The sequence below is a fragment of the Temnothorax nylanderi genome, unplaced genomic scaffold (assembly GCF_030848795.1).
Source record: "Temnothorax nylanderi isolate EJ_2023f unplaced genomic scaffold, tnyl_v1.0 TNYL_tig0361_pilon, whole genome shotgun sequence".
Lineage (NCBI taxonomy): Eukaryota > Metazoa > Arthropoda > Insecta > Hymenoptera > Formicidae > Temnothorax > Temnothorax nylanderi.
The window spans coordinates 4,123-29,287 of NW_027249423.1; the positions used below are offsets into that span (position 1 = coordinate 4,123).

Consider the following 25,165-nt stretch of genomic DNA (forward strand, 5'->3'; position numbering starts at 1 on the left):
AAAACTTTGTCGTACACAAGTTTTTTAATTTTCTTCTAATCGACATCGGTATACAGAAGGAAATGAGGGAAAGAAGAGATTTATTTACTGTAACTTTTTAATTTTTTGTATCACATATCGTTGCGATTAACTGAACATTTTCTTAAACTCCATTTGAAACTAATCAAGCAGTTTTGTTATCAAGCATTTTTTGCTTCGTAAAATTAAGTTCTCCTTTCTCAATCGTTTAATTACTTTAATTCGAAGATTTTTAACACTTATCAAAGCTTCTGCTAAAGAAAAATAAATTATAAGCTAAAGAATAGACATCCTATGGTTCTAAAATAACGCGTAGAATAAGTTACTTCATAGAAAACTTCTCGAACATAAATATGTATACAATGATAAACGTGACTCTATATCAATGAGATAAAGAAATCAGGAAGTGGTAAGTTCAATAGGGTAATAAAATGACACCATTATAATTAAAAAAAAATCCTTATATTTGACAAATAATCGCAGTCTTACATCAGTTTTACAATTATTAATTTTCTATGTTCCAGATAAAAACAAAAACTTTAAACTTCTTTTCACTTAGCACTAACTATATTCGACCTTTATTCGAGTACACCTAATAATAAATACATCCTAGCCGATCCTAGCTCATCTATCCTATCTTATTGTGAAAGTTCATGATAGAATTTCAGTGGTAATTCTTCTGTTTAGCTACCCCAGCACAGAAAACGATAAAAATAAATTTCAATAAAAAAATAAAAAATGGAACATTTATGAAATTGGAAGTCATGTTTCCTAATTTATGAGATAGTAGTTAATTTAGGAGTAGTAAATATTATTGGTTCAATTGACAGTCCTTTAAAAATGATTAATTAAATGAATAATCTTTAAATAAATGCATTATACGGACTTAGAAAATCTCTTATATATAAGTAATCGTAACTTTAATCACAGGGACTAACTTGCAAAATAGACTGATATCAAGTTCATACATCTTTAACGGTCGATAGATCTATCGCACGTCCGTAGGATTATATATACACAGGAACATAATATTGATTTAACGAACAATATGAACAGTTAATACTTCAAAGAGTCCATTTCTCACTCCTGCTTCTTCTCCTTCTCACCCTGCTCGAGCGTCTTCGACTTTTCCTGCTTCTGGACGAAGGGCTTGCCGGTGCACTCGATTCGGAGCGTCCTCACCGACTCGTCCTTCAACGGCCGCTTTTTCGGCGCAACGAGCGCCAGAAGACCGTTGGAGAACAGCTTGGACATCATGTTATTGACGTCGATGTCCTGCGGAAGCGGGTACCTGTGGACGAATTGACGGGATACCCAGCCGTGCCTGTCTTGCCGGTCCTCGTGCTTGGCCTCGACGACGAGGTGATCGTCCACGATCTTCACGCTGATCTCCGGCTCGAAGTGCTGCACGTCCAGCACCACCAATGTTTCTATTTGCTTCTACGGAAGCGCGCGATTACCTGTCACGGCAAGTGATAAAAATACAAAACGTTTTAACGAACGTTTTAACGAACGTTTTAACAAATTTCTGAAGGCTGAAAGAGATTACATCTTTTTACTACTTTTGTCTTTTAAACTTTTCTCTTTACACTTGCATTTTTACACCTACAGCTGACGATTTTATTTTTATTATTATCAATGCATATAATGTATTTATTATTATTTCTATTATTATTATTGATCTAATTATTACATGCGCGCCTGTTGCGTTAATATATAGTGAATAATAATATATTATTCTGTCAAATTAAATATATTTTTAGAAGTTAAACATTTTAGTCGATGAGATTGTTTAAAAAATTATACGCGAAAAAGAAACAATTATGAAAAAGAAACAATAGATTTTTGATCTTTAATTGATAAGATAAGAAAATTGGTGGTGAAAGTTTTTTTTTAGATGTCATGCTAATTGTCTCTTTTCTTTTATGAAAAATTTTTTTTTAAGATTTTATTTTTTTTATCCAAGAACTTAAAGAGTACCAGACAAAATATTGCATTAAAATCTTTAATTATTCATTTATATTAATATAAATAAAAATTAGAACACAAACTGTAAATTTTGGTACCTGATTTCATTAATTTTGTTAAGAATTAGTTTAGAACAAAAATGTTTCTTTTGATAAAAAATTTGTTTCCTCGCAACTTTACTATTTACAAATTGATTAAAATTAAGCCTATTATAGAGGTATAAAACAGAAAAGCATTTTAAACGACAAACATTTTCAAAAGGTTTAGTTAAAAAGCGTTACGCAATTAGATCATTGGCCGGTATTCATAGTCGATTCTTATTTCAAGACGGTCTTAAGTATAATGTCTTAAGATGCTAATACGGCTTTGTGATTGGTTTATGACACCTTAAGATTGTACTTAAGACGGTCTTAAATATAAGAACCGACTGTGAATACCAACCGTTTTGATCCTTATCCTACATATATTTTATAGTTCGTCAAACATCGACACATTATAGTCACGCACTAAATTACAAACTGCACAAAATGACGCTTGTGTCATTTTAAAACACAGTTTTCTAATTGTAAGTCGCGAATGTTTTGCTACCTGGAGACCAGCGAATATTTGTCAAGATAATCGTTTATCTCGCTGCGATGTCCTTGGGTCCGTACATAAACAGTGCGGCGAGAGAGAGAGAGAGAAAGAGAGACAGAGAGAGAGCGAATCTCTGTTCAACTGCTGCTGAATATTGTCGAGTCAATCGCAGAAATACGGAAATACCCGAAATTTAATTCGGCAGTAACAGCTGTTTTATTTTATTATACTTTTCGAATCGATATGACCTGATAAAACGCTTCATCGCTAAAGCGACGCTCCTGGATTTTTCCTGTCATTATAGACAGTTACGTGGCACTGTTAGCAAAGCATATGTGTGCACTAAATAATAAGCAGATAAGCAATAATGATAAGTATCAAGGTGATGCTAGAGTCTAGAAGTCTAGACTAACAATAAATAGAATCGACGGTACTTATTCATAATAAAGTCGCCATTTCTAATATAAATAAATATATATATAACTAAATTTTCTTGTCATTATTTCAACAAATAGTGTAAATAGATTAATTGCTTTCAAGTAGAAAAAAATTGAAAGTGGCGCCCGTATAATAAATAAGTACCAAATCGATTATCGTTCTTAAATTTTAAATGGTCCAACTGCAGATGTCGAATTATTTCACAGACGAAACGATTGTTGCATAAATAAAGTATTAAAAAATTCTCGGATTCCTCCTAGACTTTTCTACAAATAAAATCTTTTTCTACAAATATATTACTTAACGATAGAACGATTAGCATATTATTGGCACGATAACCATCGTGAATTAAATGATTTCTCATCTTATTTTTCATCGCAGCCAAGCAAATTCTAAAAACTTTTAGAAATTTTGTTTCACGTTTCTCGCATTCTCCTTTTTTGTTATTATATCTAACACTGTTCTTAAATGATATTGTTAGATTTGTTTACTTGCAGCAGAGAAATCTATATATTCAAAATTTATTAAAAATATGTATCGTGTGAACATTATTTTGATTATTATTCTCGATGAGTAGTTATGACTCAGCTGATGGAGCTGAGCATCATATCGCAAGCAAGCTTAACTTTGACCTCGACAAAACGATATTTATAGAACGAAGAACTGTAGTAAATCTGCGGGGTAAGGACCTACGGAGAGTCGCACCTTAGAGACTATTTCTGCGTTCTATTTTCGTTTAGTATAAAGTAGAGTAGTAGAGCCTTCTCGCTGCTTCTGCGTATTTACTGCAGTCAGTAATTAATAGCCGACGGACACATACACTCGACTGCCTTTTTTTTCTATTGATAGACAAAAGGAGATGCGAGATGCGCTCAATTGCGTTTCTTCTTATTTACCGTAAGCTATTAGATTGAAATTTGATATAGCAAGCAATTTCTATTGATCCTTTTTTTAAAAATTCGAATTCTCTGAAACGTTATCGTGAGGCCTGTTCGTTTTCGCTGCACTTCTGAACTAGTGCAATAACTTAGAATAAAAGAAAATATATTTGTTTCATTCTAACTTATTGCACTATGTTGCACTAGTTCAGAAGTGCAGCGAAAACGAACAGTCCGATTATTAGCAGTTTAAAAATACTCAGTGTGAATGTATAAGAAAAATTATGTAGGAATATGCGCGTATATTTTTTTGTATTATGTAAATATGATTTCTATTAATCAAACATAACATTATCTGAACGATATGAAGGAACTAAATAATAACGTTGGATGCTGATAAAAACCCGTTTATTTTATCATCAATATAAAAACACACACAACTACATTTCTCTCAAGGATGGATTAGTATGGCACTAAGCATCTCATAATCGGTAATATATATACAATAAAAAAAGTATAATATGCTATACAATGTAACTACAATACAATAAGGAATGTATTATAGTTATAGCCAACAGAGCGAGGAACGTAGTTTTGTAGGAGTAAGTGCAAAGTTTTTAACAACAAAATTACGTGTGCAAAATAACGTATCAAATAGAACAGAAAAAAAAGATTCCGTAATTCAGTCTATATCATTTTTCGGGCTTCGGTCCTGCTTCCTGTGCCTGCGTCGCCGTTACTTCCTCCCGATCCCGAACTACCTCGTTGTCCTTCGACTTCCTCTCGACGGCCGGGACCGTTTCGGACTCGCCAGCCTCTTTCTGGCTGTTAGGTGGAACGGCCGGCTTTCCAGTCTGCTCAATCTTGATCACTCTCTCATCATTCGGTTTTAACGGCGCCGTGACTATCAGGATGCCGTCGCTCGAAAATGTGGTCTTTATCTGGTCCACTTCAGCTCGACTGGGTAGCAGATATTTTCTGACGAACTGCCGGGAGTGCCGGGACAAGACGTTGCCGTCGTCTTGCGTCGCCTCGTGCTTGCCCTCGACGACCAGCCAACGGTCCACCACCTTGACGGTGACCTCCTCCGGGTTGTACTCCTTCACATATAGGGTGAGCTTGAAGACGTCGTCGTCAATGTTCGTGGAACTGACGACATGCTGATGCCTATCGTTCAGCAGGTCCGTCCAGGGTCTGTAGTAGAAGTCCAGTACCCCGCGGTCGAAACTGGCGGTCGGGTAGTAGCGATCGAGGACGCGAGAGGTTAAGTCTTCCGGTCGGACAAAGCTCGTACTACCGAGATTTGGGTTCAGCGAGCCGACGGGTGCGTCCACTGCGTCCAGGCCCAGATGGAGATTCGAGAACAACAGCGGCAGGAGATACATGACGTCGTCGATGGGTTCTCTACTTGCTTATACGAATCGGTTATCTGGATTTCACAGCTTCGTCGAAGAGACTAGCGTGCTTACGTAGGATGCAATGCCTCGTGTACTCGAGCACAGGAATTTCAACAACTGACACGGGTCCGTCGTTGCGACCGCTATTTATGTCAGGCGGTTTTCGGCCTGGGTGGGGGGACTGGGGAGGTACATTCTGTGACATTGCAGGGCTTCGAGAAATTACCACGGATGGAAGTTGCACTCTTGTAGTTAAAATAGATCCTACGCCAATTTGCTCAACCCTCTATCCGCACAATAAACGGTGAATGAACGGAGATGTGCTCAATTGTCCCTTTCTGCTGTTTGTCGATAGCTATGTGGTTCGAACTTCGGCGTAGTTAAGAATCTCCATCGATTTATCTTCTCGCATATGTCAGGAAACTTCCACAGGGTATAATACACACTCAGGTCGTTTATATATTGTATCATAACAAAAGTTCTATTAATAATCTGTTTCATCTCAATAGGCTATATATATATTAAAGATTTTGTGCAGATTTAAAAAGGTCAAAACTGAAAAAGGGAGGTTGGCATCTATTAAAAAAGAACATTTTGAAGAACGAAATTGAACCACGTGGCACAAAAAGGCATGACGCAATTCACTCACATTTGACGGTTAAATGAATCGAGATGACGTGCAAAGTCAACACGATGATTGAATGAGCAAAGGTGTTACGGAAATTACCATTTGTTTAACAATATCATGCAATTATCCATATGTACAAAGAATAGAAAACAAACATGCAAGTTTGGTTAGAAAATTGCATTGTCGATTGCACGTCAATAGTTGCGAATTACGTGAAGTGCCATAACGATTTTTTAATAATATTTATATATATTAACTAAGATTTACGTTGATTTTCTTATTATTATGTATTTAAAAAAAAGTAATGTAAAATATTGAAGTTCAATGCGCTAGAATGCTAGACGTAAGAAATAGTAAAATGACATACGTGCAGGTGTTAACACTGAAGAAAATAATACACATCATTAATATCCTTATCTGCAGAAACTTGCCAAGAAACATTATATTTGAATCGTTATCTAAATATTTTCGCTCATGAACACTTTGAAAAGTCCTTGATCATTCGACAACACGTACTTATGAACGCTGAACGTTCGTCATTCATGTGCAACAAGCGTGTTATAAAATATCGAATATTTTAGACCTCATTGCAGGATGAATCATTTCTACCGCGGTTTCATCATAAATCATTTCAAGAAAACGAGACATTTGAAAAGAAATATTCGGATAATAGTTTATTAAATTTGTTTAATTTTCTAATGATTTCTAACATAATTAAAAAAAGACTAACGCAGTTTGCATCAAATGATGAGTGGATAACATTTGCGAAATTTCAATTTGGATTTTTTTCTTTGAATAAAATTCTCTTGCCTTCAATGACAGCAAAATTTGTACATTTTCAGTTCAATTAACACATATTACATTATTAATATCCACATTGCACGCTTATATATACCCGTTTGCTTTACTTGCACATTTTCTACTTACGTTTTTCGTTCTTTTCAATGCCCAAATATATATTTACTATATTTCATGAAAAGTACCCTATGGAGTAAGTAAAACGAATAGCTTTCAGATTTACACAATAGGCATCTGCATAATGGCTCTTTCCTCTTTTCATCTTTTTTGTCAATCGTACATTCAGGGAGATGTGCACATTTTCATGAAGACTACCCAGATAACACGCATGTTTAAAAGACATCGTAAAAACATTTCTTAGACCTTTTAGATATACGTGTCTAAAAGACATCTTTCAGACGTGTGCTATCCGGGTTAATAAAAGATAATTGAGAATAGGGCCTATGTCTTGACCAGTCTTGACCATCATGGCACTAACAGTAAGTAAATCAAAAGCTACAGAAGAGACACGAAGGAAGGAAAGAGTCATTAACATTGAGACTACTTGAGTGCCAGTCGGCATATCAAGTTGAAGATATGTAACCTTGAAATCTAAGAATCTAAGAAGCTGACAATAAACTAACTGCTAAAAGAAGTCGAGTCAGAAATTGAGTCAGAAATAAAAGAAACTGTACAGAGGATAATAAACTAATAAATTTCAGAACACTGTTAGATTGTCATGTAATGTACGTTACAGTTTGTATACATATATGAATTGTAGGAAAATTTTTGCTTTGTGTTATGACCTTATGACAGTTAAATTTAATATAATTGCAACGTTATAAATGTATATAGAATTCCTATAAGTACATGTACAATTTAGTATGTAGAAATTTTGTACCTTTTTAATTACATTTTAACTTTATGTAATAAAACTTTGTCGTACACAAGTTTTTTTTTATTTTCTTCTAATCGACATCGGTATACAGAAGGAAACGAGGGAAAGAAGAGATTTATTTACCGTAATTTTTAAATTTTTTGTATCGTATAACGTTGCGATTAACTGAACATTTTCTTAAACTCCATTTGAAATTAATCAAGCACAGTTTCATTATCCATCTTTTGCTTCGTAAGATTAAGTTCTCCTTTCTCAATCGTTTAATTACTTTAATTCGAAGATTTTTGACACTTATCAAAGCTTCTGCTAAAGAAAAATAAATTATAAGCTAAAGAATAAAGACATCCTATGGTTCTAAAATAACGCGTAGAATAAGACTTACTTCATAGAAAACTTCTCGAAAATAAATATGTATACAATGATAAACGTGACTATATCAACGAGATAAAGGAATCAGGAAGTGGTAAGTTCAATAGGGTGATAAAATGACACCATTATAATTAAAAAAAAAAATATCCTTATATTTGACAAATAATCGCAGTCTTACATCAGTTTTACAATCATTAATTTTCTATGTTCCAGACAGAAACTAAAAGTTTATACTTCTTTTCACCTAACACTAACTATAGGACTTTTATTCGCGCGCGCGCGAGTACACCTAATAATAAATACATCCTAGCATCTATCCTATCTTATTGTGAAAGTTCATGATAGAATTCTTCTGTTTAGCTACCCCAGCACAGAAATCGATGAAACTAAATTTCAATAAAAAATAAAAAATGGAGCAATTTATGAAATTGGAAGTCATGTTTCCTAATTTATATGAGATAGTAGTTAATTTAAGAGTAGTAAATATTATTGGTTCAATTGACAGTCTGTTAAAAATAACTAATTAAATGAATAATCTTTAAATAAATGCATTATATGGATTTGGAAACGCCCTCGTATAAAAGTAATCGTAACTTTAATCATATCACAGGGACTAACTTGTAAAATAGACCGATATCAAGTTCATACGTCTCTAACGGTCGATAGATCTATCGCACGTCCGTAGGATTATACACAGGAACATAATATTGATTTAACGAACAATATGAACAGTTAATACTTCGAAGAGTCCATTTCTCACTCCTGCTTCTTCTCCTTCTCACCCTGCTGACCCTGCTGACCCTGCTCGAGCGTCTTCGGCTTTTCCTGCTTCTGGACGAAGGGCTTGCCGGTGCACTCGATTCGGAGCGTCCTCACCGACTCGTCCTTCAACGGCCGCTTCTTCGGCGCAACGAGCGTCAGAAGACCGTCGGAGGACAGCTTGGACGTCATGTTATCGACGTCGATGTCCTGCGGTAGCGGGTACCTGCGGACGAATTGGCGGGATACCCAGCCGTGCCTGTCCTGCCGGTCCTCGTGCTTGGCCTCGACGACGAGGTGATCGTCCACGATCTTCACGCTGATCTCCTCCGGCTTGAACTGCTGCACGTCCAGCACCACCTGGAAGTCGTCCTTGTTGACGGCGGGTGACGGATTCTCGCAACGCCTGATCGCCAGCTTCAACATGTCCCTGAGCTCGTCCAGTTCGTCGCGCCGTTGCGGTATCAGCTTCTGGCTGACACTCTCAGCCGGCAGCCGTTTCGCTCGGCGACCGTCCAAGAGCTGGTCCAGGAGGGATTGGCACATCAGGTCCTCCCAGTCTGTACCAACAATGAATGGTACCAGGTCCATTTCGCAGGATTCGTCTCGCTGACAGTGATGACTTCGCGAACACGCTCCAAGTAGAATACGACACGCGATCGCTTTGTGCGTGGAATTGAGTCACTTGTTGCAACTCTTTACTGATGTCAGCTCAGTCAGCTGTGATCGCTCACTTGCGCCTGCTGATAGTCTTGATTCTGATAGCGTACTGAACCGTACTGAACTCACTCGGCGTGTAGCCGGCGTATTTATACGGTTGCGCATGCGTCGAGAAACGTTTCGATCTTTCGAGACGTGAGTGAGCGAGCGAACGAGGCGTCTCGTACGTTCTGGCGAAATAATAACCGCGCCGGTAGGCAGGTTCTCGAATATCTTTATGATGGGTGTGGAATATAAACATATGAATTTTATCTTGGAAAATATAGTCGCGAGTGAGCAAATTTTCGTATTTTTACATCAGACCAGGAATAAAATGAATAAACATCTTATTTTAGAAAATATGTCCATCATCTCTATAGAAATTTAAATAGCAATATAGTTTATATAAGAAGTTGTATGTTTACATTTCTTAGAAATGGAATCAGCTTTAGAATATATATCTGTTTGTAAATTCAGTTTAGTAAGATTAATCGAAGGTAATATATGTTATCAAATGGATGTGCTAGAATTGTTCAAAGAACAGTTTTCAAAAGGGATTATTTTAAATTTAAAAAAATTAACTAAATCTTTATTTTCATAACTTTTAACTTTTATCTTTAAAAAGATAGAAAATATTAATTAATTTGTGATATCAAAGTAAAATCAAATTATTATTAAAAATTATATATTATTATCAACTATTATTTTTATTCGCGTCAAATCAAATTCGTTTGTTATACCTTCAGACAGCTGACTCTTTATTTTAAAAGATTTCAATATTTAAAACGTGAGGCTTATATATACATATACATATATATATATATATATATATATATATATATATATATTAGCTTAAAAAATGAATTACAAATAAGAAACTGATCTCCATCAAAGGAAGTCTGCAAATTAATTATAGAATCTGTCCCGAAATAGAACGACATTCCACATATTTCTCATTTCTCCTACGTCTCTAGAAACGTCGCGCGTCGACTTCTAGATTGTATGTACAGACGGCGTCATTAATGCCTTCCACCTGAAGGCATAGTACATGTAACGTGCACTATAGAAATCCCCAGAACACAGCTAGGAAAGCATTAATGACGCCGTCTGTACCATCTAGAAGCGATCGAATCGACGTTTCTAGCAACGCTCGGAATTACCGGGGCCAGAGAGAACTCTCTGGAATTACCTACGACGGATAAAGGCGTCTCGATCGCCGGCCGTTTTGGAAAGTCTTAGAATCCGCCAGACACTTCTGGGACTTCGGTTTTCCGGCGGCTTCTAGGTCTCGCCACTTCATGGCTCAACAACGACTTCAAATTTTGAATCCGGCACGAGCCGGACGAAGCGACCTGCGACGCAAAGGTATAGGCGGAACAGCGTCTGTCGACGGAGAGAGGCACGCGATAATTCACCGAGATCTCGTCTATTATGTGGCATTAGGGATCCATTCGGATCTTGTCTCGTAAATTGTCCTGTCCTACCCCGTCAGATTCGTAAGAACGCTCGAGATGAACGAGGAGAATCCGGAGGAGAACGTGTTACACGTAGAAGTATGTCAACATGCCAGCAGGTATTGCTTACTCCTTTGTTCGAATTGTTTGGACACGTTCTGTCGGCAGGGTCACGAATATATTGATTTGATTTTCAATTAGAATCGTCTCGTTCATTATATTCATGTTAACCTTGAAAGAGATTGGATTCTGGAACGATTGGCCAATTCTTTTTTGCAAAATGACACGTGATGTAATATTAAGAGGCACTGTCATGATAAAATAATTGGAGTGATTTCTTAGTCTTATTTATTAGATAATTTTCAATGGGAATATTGAGAGAGATATGAACCTTGTAATAAAATAAAGACTAAATGTATTCCTTACGAAGCAATGCTCTCTTCGACTATTGAAACAATTTTATTGGGACAATAATTTATAATATTTTATAATATTGGTAATTAAAGGTTTCAAATGTTCTGATAGTTCTAATCAGTTTCAGTAGGACTTGAGTTTGCACTTGATTGCACCTGAAATCAATTTTATGAAAACTGTACAGGGACTTTATCTCAGTTCGATAAAATTGAATGATTTACATCTATTCTATTGTTTTAGTACTTTGTCGAAGACCAAAATTGAAGAAACGGTAAATTCAGAATTACATTTGTTGGAAGAGATTCCTCTTGATGTCATTCTATATGGTAAAGATTTTACAAATACAATTATAAAAGATCATGTGGAATCCATGATATTCTCGTCTGACTATGTGGAGGTATTGTCAATTTTGACATTAATTTATTGCGAAACGATTTTGTATTTGCATGAATATATCTATATATTTATTTCAGAGGGGAACGTTCAAAATTCATGGAGCTACCATCAAGTATTATGTCTATAGACTGACGCAGGAGGATGCTGCCATAGAAACGATAACATGTGACTCTGATGAATTGCCAGTTGCGTGTCACTGGTTGTTACCCGCACAGGAATTTCACTACATGTGGGAAAATCTGTATTACGATTGTGATATAAAGAATAACGTTAGTAAATTTAATAGATAATCAATTTAGAAATATAAAATGATTTTGCTGTACGTATCATTGCAGTTACTTGCAGTGTATCTCATACAGTGATTTTATATCAGTACTTATCTTTAATTTTCTTTTTTCTTTTTTCTTTTTTTTAGTTATTACGTTTCGTGGAGACTACAATGTTATTTTCTGATCACGCTGTTAATTCAAACATTATAAGCTGGAATAAAGTGGTGTTGTTGCACGGTCCTCCAGGTACAGGCAAAACCAGTATGTGCAAAGCTCTCGCTCAAAAAGCTGTTGTTCGTATGGGAGATCGCTTTACTCATGGAAAATTTATAGAAATTAATAGCCACAGCTTATTTTCAAAATGGTTTTCTGAGGTATGTATGTTGACTGTTATTTATCTCGCTTTAGAAGAGGGACAGTGAAATGTAGGATTAAAATCTGTGATAGAAGAAATGAATTCAAGATTCAATCTATATATTAATTAATAACAATATTCACAATTAGGTAACATGACTCACATATTATACCATTCGATATTAAAGTTAGTGTTATTTTTGTATTTGTTGCAGAGTGGGAAACTTGTTATGAAGTTGTTCGACGAAATAAAGAATTTGGTTCAGGACGAAAGTGCACTGATATGCATTCTGATCGATGAGGTAGAGTCGTTAGCTCACGCACGTAAATTATGCAGCAACGGCACCGAACCGTCTGATTCCATACGCGTTGTGAACGCACTGCTCACGCAATTGGATCAAATCAAACGGTATCCGAACGTTTTAATTTTAACGACGAGCAATATGACAGAAGCTATAGATCTTGCGTTCGTCGATCGAGCGGACATAAAGCAGTATCTCGGATACCCATCCGAGGTTGCTATTTACAATATTTATCATTCGTGCTTAAAAGAATTAATGAGGGTATGTATGTCTCTTCTTAATCCTGTGAGACGCAATAACATATAAATACTTAATATATAAATATCGATTATAGTGTTAAAGTAATACATCTCTTAGCACTTTCTGCAATTTACGATTCTAATACAAGACATAATGGAGGGATAAAAGCCATAGTGGCATAAGTCAAATTTTTTAAAATAATGACTTGTATGCATAGATACAATTTATATATTGTATAGATTGCATCTATGCACACGAGTCAATATCTTAAGAAATTTGACTTACACCACTATGGCTTTTACCCTTCCATATTATGATATTACTAAATTTATTTAGTAATATCTACTTATTGTTAGTATCAATGATATTCCTTGGTTAATACTAATATATATTATTTCATATATATATTCTAGACTGGAATTTTGGAAGATGAAGAGATACACGACATATCGCAGTTAAAGGTACTTGGATACGCAGAATATGAAGACACCAAAAATAGTCTAAAACTTTTGGAGCTTAGCCGTGAGAGCGAAGGCTTAACCGGCCGTACCTTAAGAAAAATACCATTTTTGGCGCATGCTCTTCATACATCCACGATCAAAAGTACATTATCCAAATTTTTAAAAGCCATGCACTCGGCTATTCTGAAACAGGAGCAACAAGAAGGTGATTTCCAGCAATCATGAACAAAAAGATTGTTCCTTTTCTTTTTATTCTAATACTATTTTATTATATATGTATATATATATATATATATATATATGTATACATATACATGGGTGTGTGCGAAATCGTAGTATCAAATACATGTTTATTGATAGATTTTCAAAATCGTTTCGAAAACAGCCTCGCATGAAAAAAAATTTTTATAATTTTGACTTATTTTGGGAGAGAGAAATTACCTTATTCTCGCTTATACTACGATTTCGCACGCACCGTATATAATATATGTATGTATACATATATATAATATTATTTAATAATACGTTTTGTCTAATTTATTTTCGTATAATAAATGATTGTCGCAAAAAAAGATGCTTATTTCCTACTTGAGTCATCTATTTCGAACGTATGTAAAGTCGAAATAATAATGTTTTGCGCCATTCTCGAAATAAGAGGCTCGTAGAATTTCTTTCTACATTCCATCCTTGGTTGAAGTATCAAAATCGGGAACTGTATATAACAGTTTCCGTGAGGTCCAGTTTTGCACTGATCCCGCCTCGTCGCGCAACCGCCATTAAAATCACTGAGATGCGACCGCTATTAAAGTTACGCTTCGTTCCGCTTCGACGACGTGGACTATACTTTGCACCGGTACGCGAGTTCTTCATACAATATTTATCACGACGTGCCTGCATTTCAAATGGACAGATTGCTATTGTTGCCTTACCACGGTAAAATACTATGAACAACACGGTATAATAAATAACTTAAATGTAGAAAAAAAAAGATTAAAAAATTTTTTAACGATACAAAGATACGCAACAACAGTTGGCAGTCTTGCGAGAATACTTGTGTTAAGTTCTCGATATAAATATCAGACTATAACATTCGATACAAATATACACATTGCGTATCACGTCATTAAAGTAATTGAAAAGTATCTCTGATTTTACACATATGTATATATATAATCTAGAGTAAGTCGTAAAAATATCTCAAGAAGGAAGTAGACTGATGTAAGAATAATAGAAAGAGATACGACTACAACAAAGGTAGAATCCATTGCTGAGAGGAGCAAGATTCGACGATAAGGGAGGGGATTCGATATCAATGGGAGAGACGGAGGTCCGCATATTTTACACGATGGTGGGCGGCTGTAGGACCATGGGTGCTCTCCTGACCTTCAATGCTTCCGGGCTCATGGCACGCGTCTGCTTCGCGATGCGGCTATAATCGTACACGCTCTGGTTGCCGTCTAAGCTGGACTTTCTGGCGAAAGTCTTCGCGTGAGACGAATTGATAGACTTCTGCTGGTCCAACGACGCGCCGTTCCCGTAGAGCGCGTCGGCCGCGATGCTGCCCTCCTCCTCCACCTTCTGCCGGTACCGTCCACGTCGCATCTTCAGCAACGAGTACACGCTGACGGAGACCAGCAGCAGCAGGAATAACAGACCGACCGCCACGGCCGCGGCTATCACGCGCATCTCTGTGGGGTCTCTCACTATCAACTTGATGTTCGTCGAGTCCTGGCCCTTGTCGCTCTCCACCAATAAAGTGTACATCCGAGAGTCTTCCTTCCGCAGCTCCTTAATCTCCAGCTTGGCCCAGTAACAGTTGGTCATCTCGATGATCGGCTCCAACGGCAGAGCCTCGTACTTCGGATAAATGCTCTCTCCTGTTGAAAAATTAAAAGACTAAATTAAAAAAAAAAAAAAACGCGGAGCAGAGATACGATTTGTTAGCGACTTGACTCGACTATCAAATATTGAACTCTCAATCGAACTGCATCATCTAAATTTGTCTACTTGGTTACAATCGGAATTTTATTTTCTGAAACAAGGATAAATAAGTACTGCATAATTTCTAACTATTGATTCAGTATTTCCATACAGTCGACTACTCTGCACAATTGAAAAGAGATTTATTCACGTTCAAGTGAGAATTGAGCCGAGACCTGATTTAAGTCGCTACTCAGCAAAAAGATATTTTTCTGTACCGGCTCGAATGTGAGAACTGCCCCACTGCCAGGCGACCAGTTTCGGTGGCGGTAGCGAGCAGAATCGGGATTTGAGCCTGTGCACGGGCTCCCCGGCCCATCCGACGGACTCGTAGGACGGCCTGGTCTGGATTTCCGGCGGTCCGGTCACGTGCAGCACGTAGTGTCTGTCGCAGACGGCCTCTTGCCTAACGCCGTTGATCGTGTTGAAGGCGATGCAACGGTATTCGCCTTCGTCGGACCACATGATATTCTGAAGGTACAGACGTCGGCCGCCGCCTTTGTTCTGCACACGGTTCTCGATCGTCTCTGTCAAGCTACCGCGGAGATGCACCCATCTATATTGAGCAGGTGGATTCGCCTCGTATTCGGGGCACTCGAAGGCCTCCACGGTGTTGTTTAACAGTGCCATTTCCTCCACGTTTGGGAATGTGCCATTTCCTTTGTTCTTCAACTGTGGTTTATCTACAGAGAAACACAATTAGCAAATGCGCAACCGAGTGTCTGTCGATTGTATGCTCGCTTTAAGATAGCAAATGGAATAAACGATTCTTATTTATACTCTTTTATAAATAAATAAAGCAATATTAAAGGCGAACGTTACAAATTGCACTACGTTGAATCTTGTCTATACACTGTTAAATTTAGTGTCAAATTATACTCAATTTCAGTCATTTTTAATCATTCCTATAGTTCGCTACTGCTCTTACTCAATACGTTAATTTGACTAAACCAATGGAGTTAATACCGTTAAAAATAATACCGTTTTGTATGTGTTAAAATAATAAACGACACACATTAAAAATAACAAAATGTTATTTAATTCAAGGTGCTGGTTTAAATATCATTCTTTAATATTTAACAGAGTGTAGATATTTCGAATCCCCCTTTTATTTTTCTGCACGAGAGAAGAGAGAGAGAGAAAGAGAGAGAGAGAGAGAGTTAAACGTTCAAGAAGTACAACTTTCACAGTAGCGCTCTATATAATTGTGCATAACAACTTTATGTGTGACGCAATTTTATGAAGGAAGAGAGGAACCTTGTCATTTCGAGGAAAGACGTTAAGCGTTGCGTAGATCGCTTTTAGACAGTTACGGAGGGAAAGGAAAATGGCAAAGTATATCGGAGCGAGAGACATAATGTAATTCTACGAACATTGCACATCGAGCCTGTAACTCGCGGGTACGCTTTCATTGACGTCGTTCGTCGCCTTGCATGAGTACAGGCCGGCGTCGGACCTTATGACCGGTTCAAAGCTCAATTCGGAGACCCACACGGTTTCGTTTAACAGCGTCGTTTTGCCCTGCTTCGGCAACGCCGACGGCGAGAACGGGGCGTCGATCGACGACGCGCTGAGCGGCATCGAGTCTTTGTACCACTTGATGCTTGGGGCCGGATTAGCGTCCGCCAGGCACCTCAGGTTCAAGAAGCTCACCGTATCCTCCGGAGCGACTGCGAGCGGCTGCGGATTCATCTCGAGTCGCACTTCCGGTAAATCTGAAACCGCAAGACACTGCTGTGATGCACGTGTTGATCTTACTTTGCCCAGCTTAGGAGCATAAAACCTAACGCTTGTTCCTAAGTTATCTTAGATTCGTGTTACAATAGTAAAAACCATATGTTTAAAAGTAACTTTCTAATACGTGTGACATCCGTTTTTTTAAATGCGTTAAATTGACAGTTTGAAAAGATAAATTTTTCGAAGAAGTAAAACTGTTATAATAAAGAGAACCCTGGTGGAAAAATGTTTCAGAATTTTCGAGATTTTTTATACAAATTGGAACATTTTTTAGAAAAACTCAAACGAAATAATGAGATACTTCAGATTTTTCCTGCCATAATACATCTTTATAGAAATCTGAATAAATATGAGAAAACCCGCGCAATTTATCAGAAATTTTCATATATACTAAACAGATACTAAAGTATTTCGAAAATCCTCATCCAATTATTTCTGAAAATATCTGAAAAATTGTATATTTTTTCATAAAACACGAGAAATTCGTAAAAAATTTCTGAAAATATGAGATATTTTTTTCACCAGGGAACTGTTACAGACAAAGAGAATTTTAATTTTTCCCTTATAACATTTATTCCGGAAGAGATGTATTATATCTAACAATTTTTCGAAAAGTTTCCTTGATTATTGTGTGATATTTGAGGATGTTGATAAACTTTATAGTATAACTTTTAATTTGTTTTATTAGCTCTAATAGAGATCGATTGCACGTACAGTGAACGTCCAGTCGTGTCTCTGCACTGATCGGTGTGCTGCTCGTCGGATGCATGGTCACACATCGGATCGGTAGACCGTGATCCTCCCTCTGACCACGCACCAGTAGAAGACTCTGAGCCTCCCAGGTCTTCTGATTATCCACCTCCGTTCTGTTGCTCTGCATCTCGGTAGGTTTCACCTCCTTGTTCCCTATGAACCTGCCAGGCAAATTTGAAAGCATTACCCCCAGGTATCAGACAGCTTAACACCTCATTTAATTTTATCCAGACTTTACTCGAACACAGCCTTGTAATCTAAGAACTACACTGTTAAATATTGAAGGATGGAATTTAGTCAATACCTTGAGTTAAATAACTTTTTGTTATTTTTAATTACCATGTGTATTGAAATTTATTATTAACACAGACAGTATTATTTTAACTCCATTGGTTTAATTAAATCAATATTGTTTTAGTTAAATTAATGACATATTGAGTAGGAGCAGTGGCGACCTACAAGAATGGTTAAAAATGACTGAAATTGAGTTTAATTTGACAAATTTAACAGTATAGTTCTAAGGATAGTTTAACATCGGAAATTGGAAATTTACGACAAACGATAGCCGAGATTTTCGCTAAAAGAAAGATTCCAGATTAGGAAAAAAATCAATAAGAACGAGATCCAGTCGTTAAATTTAGGATATATCTCACAGTTTTAAACACAGATTATAAATGCTTGCAATAAATTTTTCATAGCATGCATTTTTTATGAGACAGTGACATCGATCTTTTAATTAGAATCATATCTTTTCATGTAATTCAATTTTCTTAATAAATAGATATTTTATGTTTTACGTCAAAATATATCGGAATAAAATATAAAACGTTTTAATTGATTTTTCGCGGTTTCAGTGTGTCAATTATACAGAATGATTAGAAATAATATCTATTGTTTTACAAAACAATACCAATAATAATTAAAAATTGTTGTATACGTTACATCTTCTTTCAAAATTGTGAAATTTTTATATATAGTATATATAAAAAATATATTTTTCAACAATGTTCTATTTCTGACGTATTTGAAGGTTTCTGTGCTTTTTCTTCGTCCCATATATCCAGTTCGACACTGTGTCACGTGAAAACGCGCAAACGGAAGCTGGATGCTCGTGATTAGCCCAAGACCATACAGTTCCGTGTGCAGTATCGTTTCCGCGAGTGATTCACATAAATTCATCGGTTTACGTCGAACGGGCCGGCCTTCTTCCCAGAAAAAAAGAAGAGCGCCGCCGAGAGAGAAGGTGTATCCGTACCCTTTTCTAGCGCGTGATTCACAGGCGCGGCGGCGGTGGCGGCGGCGGCGGCGGCGGGACTACGCCTGCGGCCAGTTTCTCGGTTTCTATGGCTATAATCTACATAATTATACTCGGCGTGGTCGTGTCCGCAACGCGAAGAAAAAGAAAACCGGGCAGGGATCATTAAACCGCGTGGCTATTATCGGTCGTAAAAGAATGCGCGGTCGATATTGTTTCAGACGAGTTCCACCGGACGAAATTCTTCATTAGTACCCGTGACCCTAAAAATAAATGCGTGGGAACGCGAATGTTACCGGGGCACAATCTTCCGAAATACAATTCGATCGAACTGCGCCGCAGCCGCCGCCGTGCTGTGTCTTCCACGTAAACGTGCGAAAGTAAAAAGGTCGTAACTTCGGACGCAGTAAAATAAAGAGGCTAAATTACAATCGGACCCACCCGGCGCACAAGTTTAAGAGTATACGTACAAAGGAGAGGCTTGTGAGAGACTAGAACGGCTTTCAAACGTATTTACATACACATGTGTGTTCCGAGAAGTTACACATGACGAGCCGCATCGGAAACTTAGCTTTTCTCAAAAGACCCATTCATCAATGGGGTCGCCCCCCTTCGTGAAGGGGCTACATATGCCACCGTACAGGCTTTAAATTACACCCGCTGCTTCTCTTCCCTCTCGCTCGCTCCCGCTGGGAGCGACCGGAGCGTAAGCCTCCAAAAGAAGCGCGTGCCATCGTGAGGGACAGATGTTTTACATCGCATAAGAACGTAGATAAGGCGCGGCTAAATTCAGCGGACCGTAAACCAAAACGACGATCCCTCCGCGCGGCCCTTCCCCTGCATAAACACAACGTCACGGCTTCTTGCACCAGACCGGCTCTCGGATCAGCGGACCCGGCCGCGTATAAGTACGAACCCGCCGCGCCGCCGCGCCGTGAGATGCTCCACGTTTGAAAACGGCCGTATTTTCTGCGGCGGTAAGAAAACAAGTGCAGCCGTGTATACGCAGGAATGTGCATAAAGCGCGCTACTTAGCCTCCCGACGAGGCGTCGCCGGGTCGCAAAAACGCAATCCGAAAGTGTTATCTCGGGCCTCCTAGCGATCAGTACGGTCACAAAACAGTCGGGATGTCGTTATTGCGATGTCGTATCGGTAAATATTCGGGAATCGCTCCGGAGGACCGATATCCGACGCCGACAGGTATATAAATATCCTCTCGGCCAAGGATTGTGAAAAAAAAAACAAATTTTTTTTGCGGGTGTCCTTCTTGGGAAAGATAAATATTCCTTGCATAATCTCTGAGAATTTTTAAAAATTTCAATTCCGAGGAACGAATTGTGTAAGTCTGGATTACGAAAATAATTGAAGATAGAAAAGTTCGCATTTAAAGAAAATATTTATTTTGAAGATGTTTTTCTTTTTTTCCTCGCTGTGTTTACTTTCTCAGGAATTTACTCGTATAAATTATCTGATACTCCTTTAACCGACTGTAATGGAGATTTCGTCCCATCAAGATCGGCAGGCAGCAGGCATGGTCAACATTCCGATAGCCAGTCGATTGCGCCCAAAAGTAAAAATGTTTAACTCCTAATCGCCCTGTCTCAGACCGTAAAAGACCGTTTGAGACAAATGGATGCATTTGTAATTATCGGGTATAAACTCTGAACCTTTCAACATTTTTTTTCTATCATTCCTTTCTATCGGCGTCATGCTAGAACACTTCTTACAATTAGTGAGAAATTATCGCGCGTACGAGATTTTCTCGTAACTTAAGTGCGTAAACAAAGGGAGGCAAAGTGAAACATTAATGCTTTCTTCGGACGTTCATGTCACATTGCATTAAATTTTAAAACTCTTATCAGGCATTCCGGCAGACTCTTTTATATACATAGCCATATACATTTTTATTGTCTTCAGTTTTCAAGTTTTTTTATCTTTTTCCATTTTTTAAAATTATAGGTATCTCTTTTTTCTTATATTTTGTTTTTATGTTATTAGAGTAACTTCATCGCGACGCAATACGAATGTTTTAAGGACAAAGTGTCAGCTTACCACTTGATGAGGGCGACTGGATTTCCGTATCTCGAAACACAGGAAATCATTACTTCCTGCCCCTCCTTCAGCGTTAGGGTGGCGCCCAAAGGGGCCCCCGCGTATTCCAGTTGAGGTTTTTTGGGTTTTACTGGAACACGCATTAGGGTGCATTTTAGATAAGATAGAGCGAGACAGAAATTGTTATGTTTGGGTGCGGGTACCTCCGGTTCTGCTCCCACTCCGGTTGGACGAATAGTAATGACCGCGATCTTATCATTACCGTGCTCTTACCAGGGGGGGATAGCTAAAAAGGAGCCGATTGAGCCACTCTCGACCAAATTTCCATTAACACGGATATTGCAAAATTACAGGAAAGTAGAGCATAACGGCTGCTTTGTGTGTTTCCTTGCATCACTCGAGGTCAATGTTCGCGGAATATTAACGATGCTTCCGAACGACTCCAACGCGCTTTAACGAAATATTCGCGATTGCACTGAATATGCTAATAGATTGCATAAATTATGTCAAAATATAAACGTGCATTAATCGCGCGCGCAAAACGTAAAAAATAAATTTTTATACGCGAGTACAAGAATTTGTGCCAACTTTTTCATAATAATTTCATTTGCATCGTCTTTGTATTTTTAGTAGATATCTAGTTCTATTTAAATATACCACGCAAATGTAGATCATGTACGTAGTTATTTCATATAAGAGTTATACAATTTTATATAACCGTTGTATAACAGCTATACAATACTATATATTTAAATTCAAACTAACTATGAGCTATGAGATCTTTTTACCCGTTAGTTTTAATATCGAGAGTCTTTAGCTAATTAATCATATATGTAAATTCATCATACTTTATTTAGAGCATAACATATTTACTCCTTTCCTGTTTACTATAGCACGAAAAATTACTCCTTCCTCATTCTCTAGTAAATAGTACGAAAACACCCGCGATAAACTGAAAGGTATATACAAACGTAAAGGTCCCGCCGAAGGTGGACGGAATAAAATCGGGTTCTCACCTCTGACAAGCAGCCTGGACTGGTCCGACGAGAGCGCGTCTTGGCGGGTGAAGTCGCTGGAGGTGACCTGGCATTCCCACAAGCCGTCGTCGAAGACCAGATTGGCGCGTTTTATCAGAAGGGTGCAATCGCCGCCGCCGCCGTTCGCCCACTCGTACTTGTCCGGGTGTTTGCCCACCGGCCTCCGATCCTTTTGCCAGATGCACTCGCCACCCTTGTTCCGCACTATACAACGCAACCGCACATCGTCGCCGGGCGACACCTCCTGGTAGGGCTGCGGCTTCTCGAGGAATTGCTGCTCGCCGAGGACGAAGGTGCGAGAAACGCAGGTGAGGAGGAGGAGCACCGGAAAACGGATCGAGCGATCGGGCGTCATCTTTGCGGGGACCAGAGGACTCGATCAAGGCATCTTCGTCGACTGACTCGGGGAAGAGATTCGTCCGAGGGCGACTGCTTTCCGACGATCGTGCAAGATCGAAAGATACACGGATTTGGCGAACACTTGGGGACTTATGACGTGACGGGACCGATAATCCGACACTTACTAATCATGTTAAGGTGTGACGACAGGTCGAATATTTATGAGGATTAGGTTCGAATATTCCGTGGGGATTTTGCAGTCCAAGTTTCCCATGCAGATTCTTAAGTCAGCCGACTTACGTCCTTCGAGGAAAATGATCTGCGCGCGAGCGCGCCTAATCGACACGTGAAGGTAACACGTGCGCGCGGTATATCGAGGATCGAGAGCACAATTCGCGCGGAGATACAGATCCGTTAACACACCCGCGCCTATACGTTCGCCAAGTCATAGATCCCGCTCGTAGATAAACGCACCATTCTCTCTGCCGCGGATTTCGCCATCGACGGGATCGATCGGGGCAAATCACTCGTAATCGCGGAACGTTCACTCGCGAGTCTCCCGTTCGGAAATCCGTTGAAGCGGCGCGAGCACGCCCGAGGCTCGCATTTTATTACCGCGCCTAACAGCGCGAAAGTTCCGCGGGGCGATCGAAATGATCGAGCCGGGTGCTTTCACCAGAACTATCGCCTCGCCTCGTCACGTCCGCGCGGCGAAAACAGTCTTAGGAAAAAACACGAATCTTTTGTTAAAACTTTGTTTTTAATGTTTTAATTATTTTTTTTTACTTAATAAACTCTAAAACGCTTTTTTTTTTAAATAACTGAGAACTCCGTCGCCGGTTCGCACTGCGTCGCGTAAGATCGATCGACGATCGACTTTGCTTCGACAAAATCCACGAGTTCTTGTCACTGACGTCGCCGACGGCGATCGCAGCCACGTAAAAGCGCGCACGATCTGCCCGGTGGCGGTAAACACCGACCGAATGAGCCGCCTTCGAGTTCGAAGGGTCGTATCTCCACGCAAACCGAGCAAAGCAGCGCTCTCTTCGTCGGATCTTCGAACTATTCCACACCCACACTCGAGTTCTCTTTCCTCTATCTGTCTGTCCTGTTATTATTTAATATCCTTTATCGATCGTTTTTAAAAAACTTCTGTCACTTACAAACGTTCTATTTTCATTTATTGATAAGTTATTGGATCGGTCCATAAAATTTCAGATTGCAGAAATTTCAAACTTAGAAGCATCTCTCATGAAATAAACTTACAATATACATATATATAGGAAATATTAACATAATAAAATATTTATATATAATTATATATAAAATATCCTCATACATATATGTTTACTTTCTCTTGTACAATCTCTGTTTGTGCAGACAAGAATTAATAATAGAAAGAATTGAAAAATAATTGAAAGGATAATATTTGCATTGTTTTTTTTACAAAAAAGTGAAATTTGAGGAATTGAGATAAAATTACTCATATAATCATATATAAATATAATAATATATAAAATATGATTATACATATGATTATATATAATCATATTTTATATATTTTATTACATCTATCATATATAAAATATAATTATGTGTAGAATATTGTATAATCAATTGCAATTTTACTTTTTATGAAAGAACAATGTAAAAGTAATTTCTTTAATTATTTTGCAATTATTATTCTTATTATTTTTCTTATATATACAAGCAGAGATTATTCATGACAGAAAGAAAACATATAGGGACATATTTTATATATGTATAATTATATACGAAAAATGTTTTCTCGGGAAGTGTTTTCTTTTCTAATCAATAAAGATACCATGATTGACGTGAGTGTTAAACCACTCAGATAAATTGTATCGTCGTAAAGGTCCATGGAGTACAGATATCGTTGCGCTATTATACCACGTGACACATGGCGGCGCAAGTTTTATACGCAACCAACGGGAGAAAGTTGCGGAGACAATGCGACTGTATTAAAGATCCGTCTTGGCCGCAAAAATGCCGTGATCGTTCGATTTCTTCGCTGAAAGAAGGAATAGGAATCTCGCGAAAGGGGGCTCATGTCCGAGAAGTAGCGCGATGCCGACGACGGAGTACGTGGCGCGGAAAGAAAGTGCGCGCGGTAAATAGAGTGAGCGTTCAGGACGCGGAACGCCGCGAAATTAACCCGTTAAAGATAATTTTTTTTCATTCGGTGATAATTTGTGTATTCATAAGACCGAAACTTTACGTAAAAGTAAAAACCGCTTAGTCGAAAATCTGGCAATTGTTTACGAGTTATAGAGTCAACTCATTTGAGGATATGAATTATTTTTCTTTCTCAGAAATAGTCGCGTACTCATTAAGAGGAAGAGGTAAAGAGGTGATGAGGAATTAAAAGTAAAATTGAGTTGAAAGTGTAACAGTCGATTAAAAATGGTGTACAATTGCTGAAAAATTGCGCTGTTCTTGTACAAGTCTAGCTTGTGTGTGTGTGTGTGTGTGTGTGTGTGTGTGTGTGTGTGTGGGTATTTGCGCAAAATAACATAGGAAGAAAAGTAAAATGAAACTTATGACGTTATTTAATGTTTATATAATGTTCGCTATTATACACGAGAATGGTCAATGGATTCAGCATGTTTCAGCTTAAAAAAAAAAAACAATTTCGTGGGTGATGAAATATCGCGTATTGTATAAGCACAGGTCAGACTGTGGTTTAATTGCGATT

The 25,165-nt window shown here is 38.1% G+C and overlaps 5 protein-coding genes across 5 annotated transcripts; 1 reads left to right on the forward strand and 4 right to left on the reverse strand.

The window, feature by feature from the left end:
• Positions 1-977: 977 nt before the first annotated feature.
• On the reverse strand, positions 978-2,861 carry LOC139781766 (protein lethal(2)essential for life-like). The gene is made up of 2 exons (XM_071720642.1): positions 2,793-2,861; positions 978-1,458 (listed from the first exon to the last, which is right to left on the reverse strand). The coding sequence occupies exons 1-2, from the start codon at positions 2,859-2,861 to the stop codon at positions 1,099-1,101; spliced, it is 429 nt and encodes a 142-aa protein (XP_071576743.1). The 3' UTR covers positions 978-1,098.
• Positions 2,862-4,269: 1,408 nt separating this feature from the next.
• Positions 4,270-5,411, reverse strand: LOC139781760 (protein lethal(2)essential for life-like). Its single transcript, XM_071720637.1, has one exon. The coding sequence runs from the start codon at positions 5,261-5,263 to the stop codon at positions 4,571-4,573; it is 693 nt and encodes a 230-aa protein (XP_071576738.1). The 5' UTR covers positions 5,264-5,411; the 3' UTR covers positions 4,270-4,570.
• A 2,667-nt stretch (positions 5,412-8,078) lies between these two features.
• LOC139781763 (protein lethal(2)essential for life-like) lies at positions 8,079-9,496 on the reverse strand. Its single transcript, XM_071720640.1, has one exon. It carries the CDS (start codon positions 9,295-9,297, stop codon positions 8,704-8,706), a length of 594 nt encoding a protein of 197 aa, XP_071576741.1. The 5' UTR covers positions 9,298-9,496; the 3' UTR covers positions 8,079-8,703.
• Positions 9,497-10,552: 1,056 nt separating this feature from the next.
• Pch2 (pachytene checkpoint 2 protein) lies at positions 10,553-13,835 on the forward strand. Its single transcript, XM_071720639.1, has 6 exons — positions 10,553-10,978; positions 11,514-11,670; positions 11,747-11,938; positions 12,085-12,312; positions 12,508-12,855; positions 13,248-13,835. The coding sequence occupies exons 1-6, from the start codon at positions 10,917-10,919 to the stop codon at positions 13,518-13,520; spliced, it is 1,260 nt and encodes a 419-aa protein (XP_071576740.1). The 5' UTR covers positions 10,553-10,916; the 3' UTR covers positions 13,521-13,835.
• LOC139781761 (kin of IRRE-like protein 1) lies at positions 12,396-23,503 on the reverse strand. Its single transcript, XM_071720638.1, has 6 exons — positions 22,090-23,503; positions 21,074-21,203; positions 17,727-17,926; positions 16,649-16,990; positions 15,494-15,958; positions 12,396-15,172 (listed from the first exon to the last, which is right to left on the reverse strand). Exons 1-6 carry the CDS (start codon positions 22,463-22,465, stop codon positions 14,634-14,636), a joined length of 2,052 nt encoding a protein of 683 aa, XP_071576739.1. The 5' UTR covers positions 22,466-23,503; the 3' UTR covers positions 12,396-14,633.
• Positions 23,504-25,165: the final 1,662 nt, after the last annotated feature.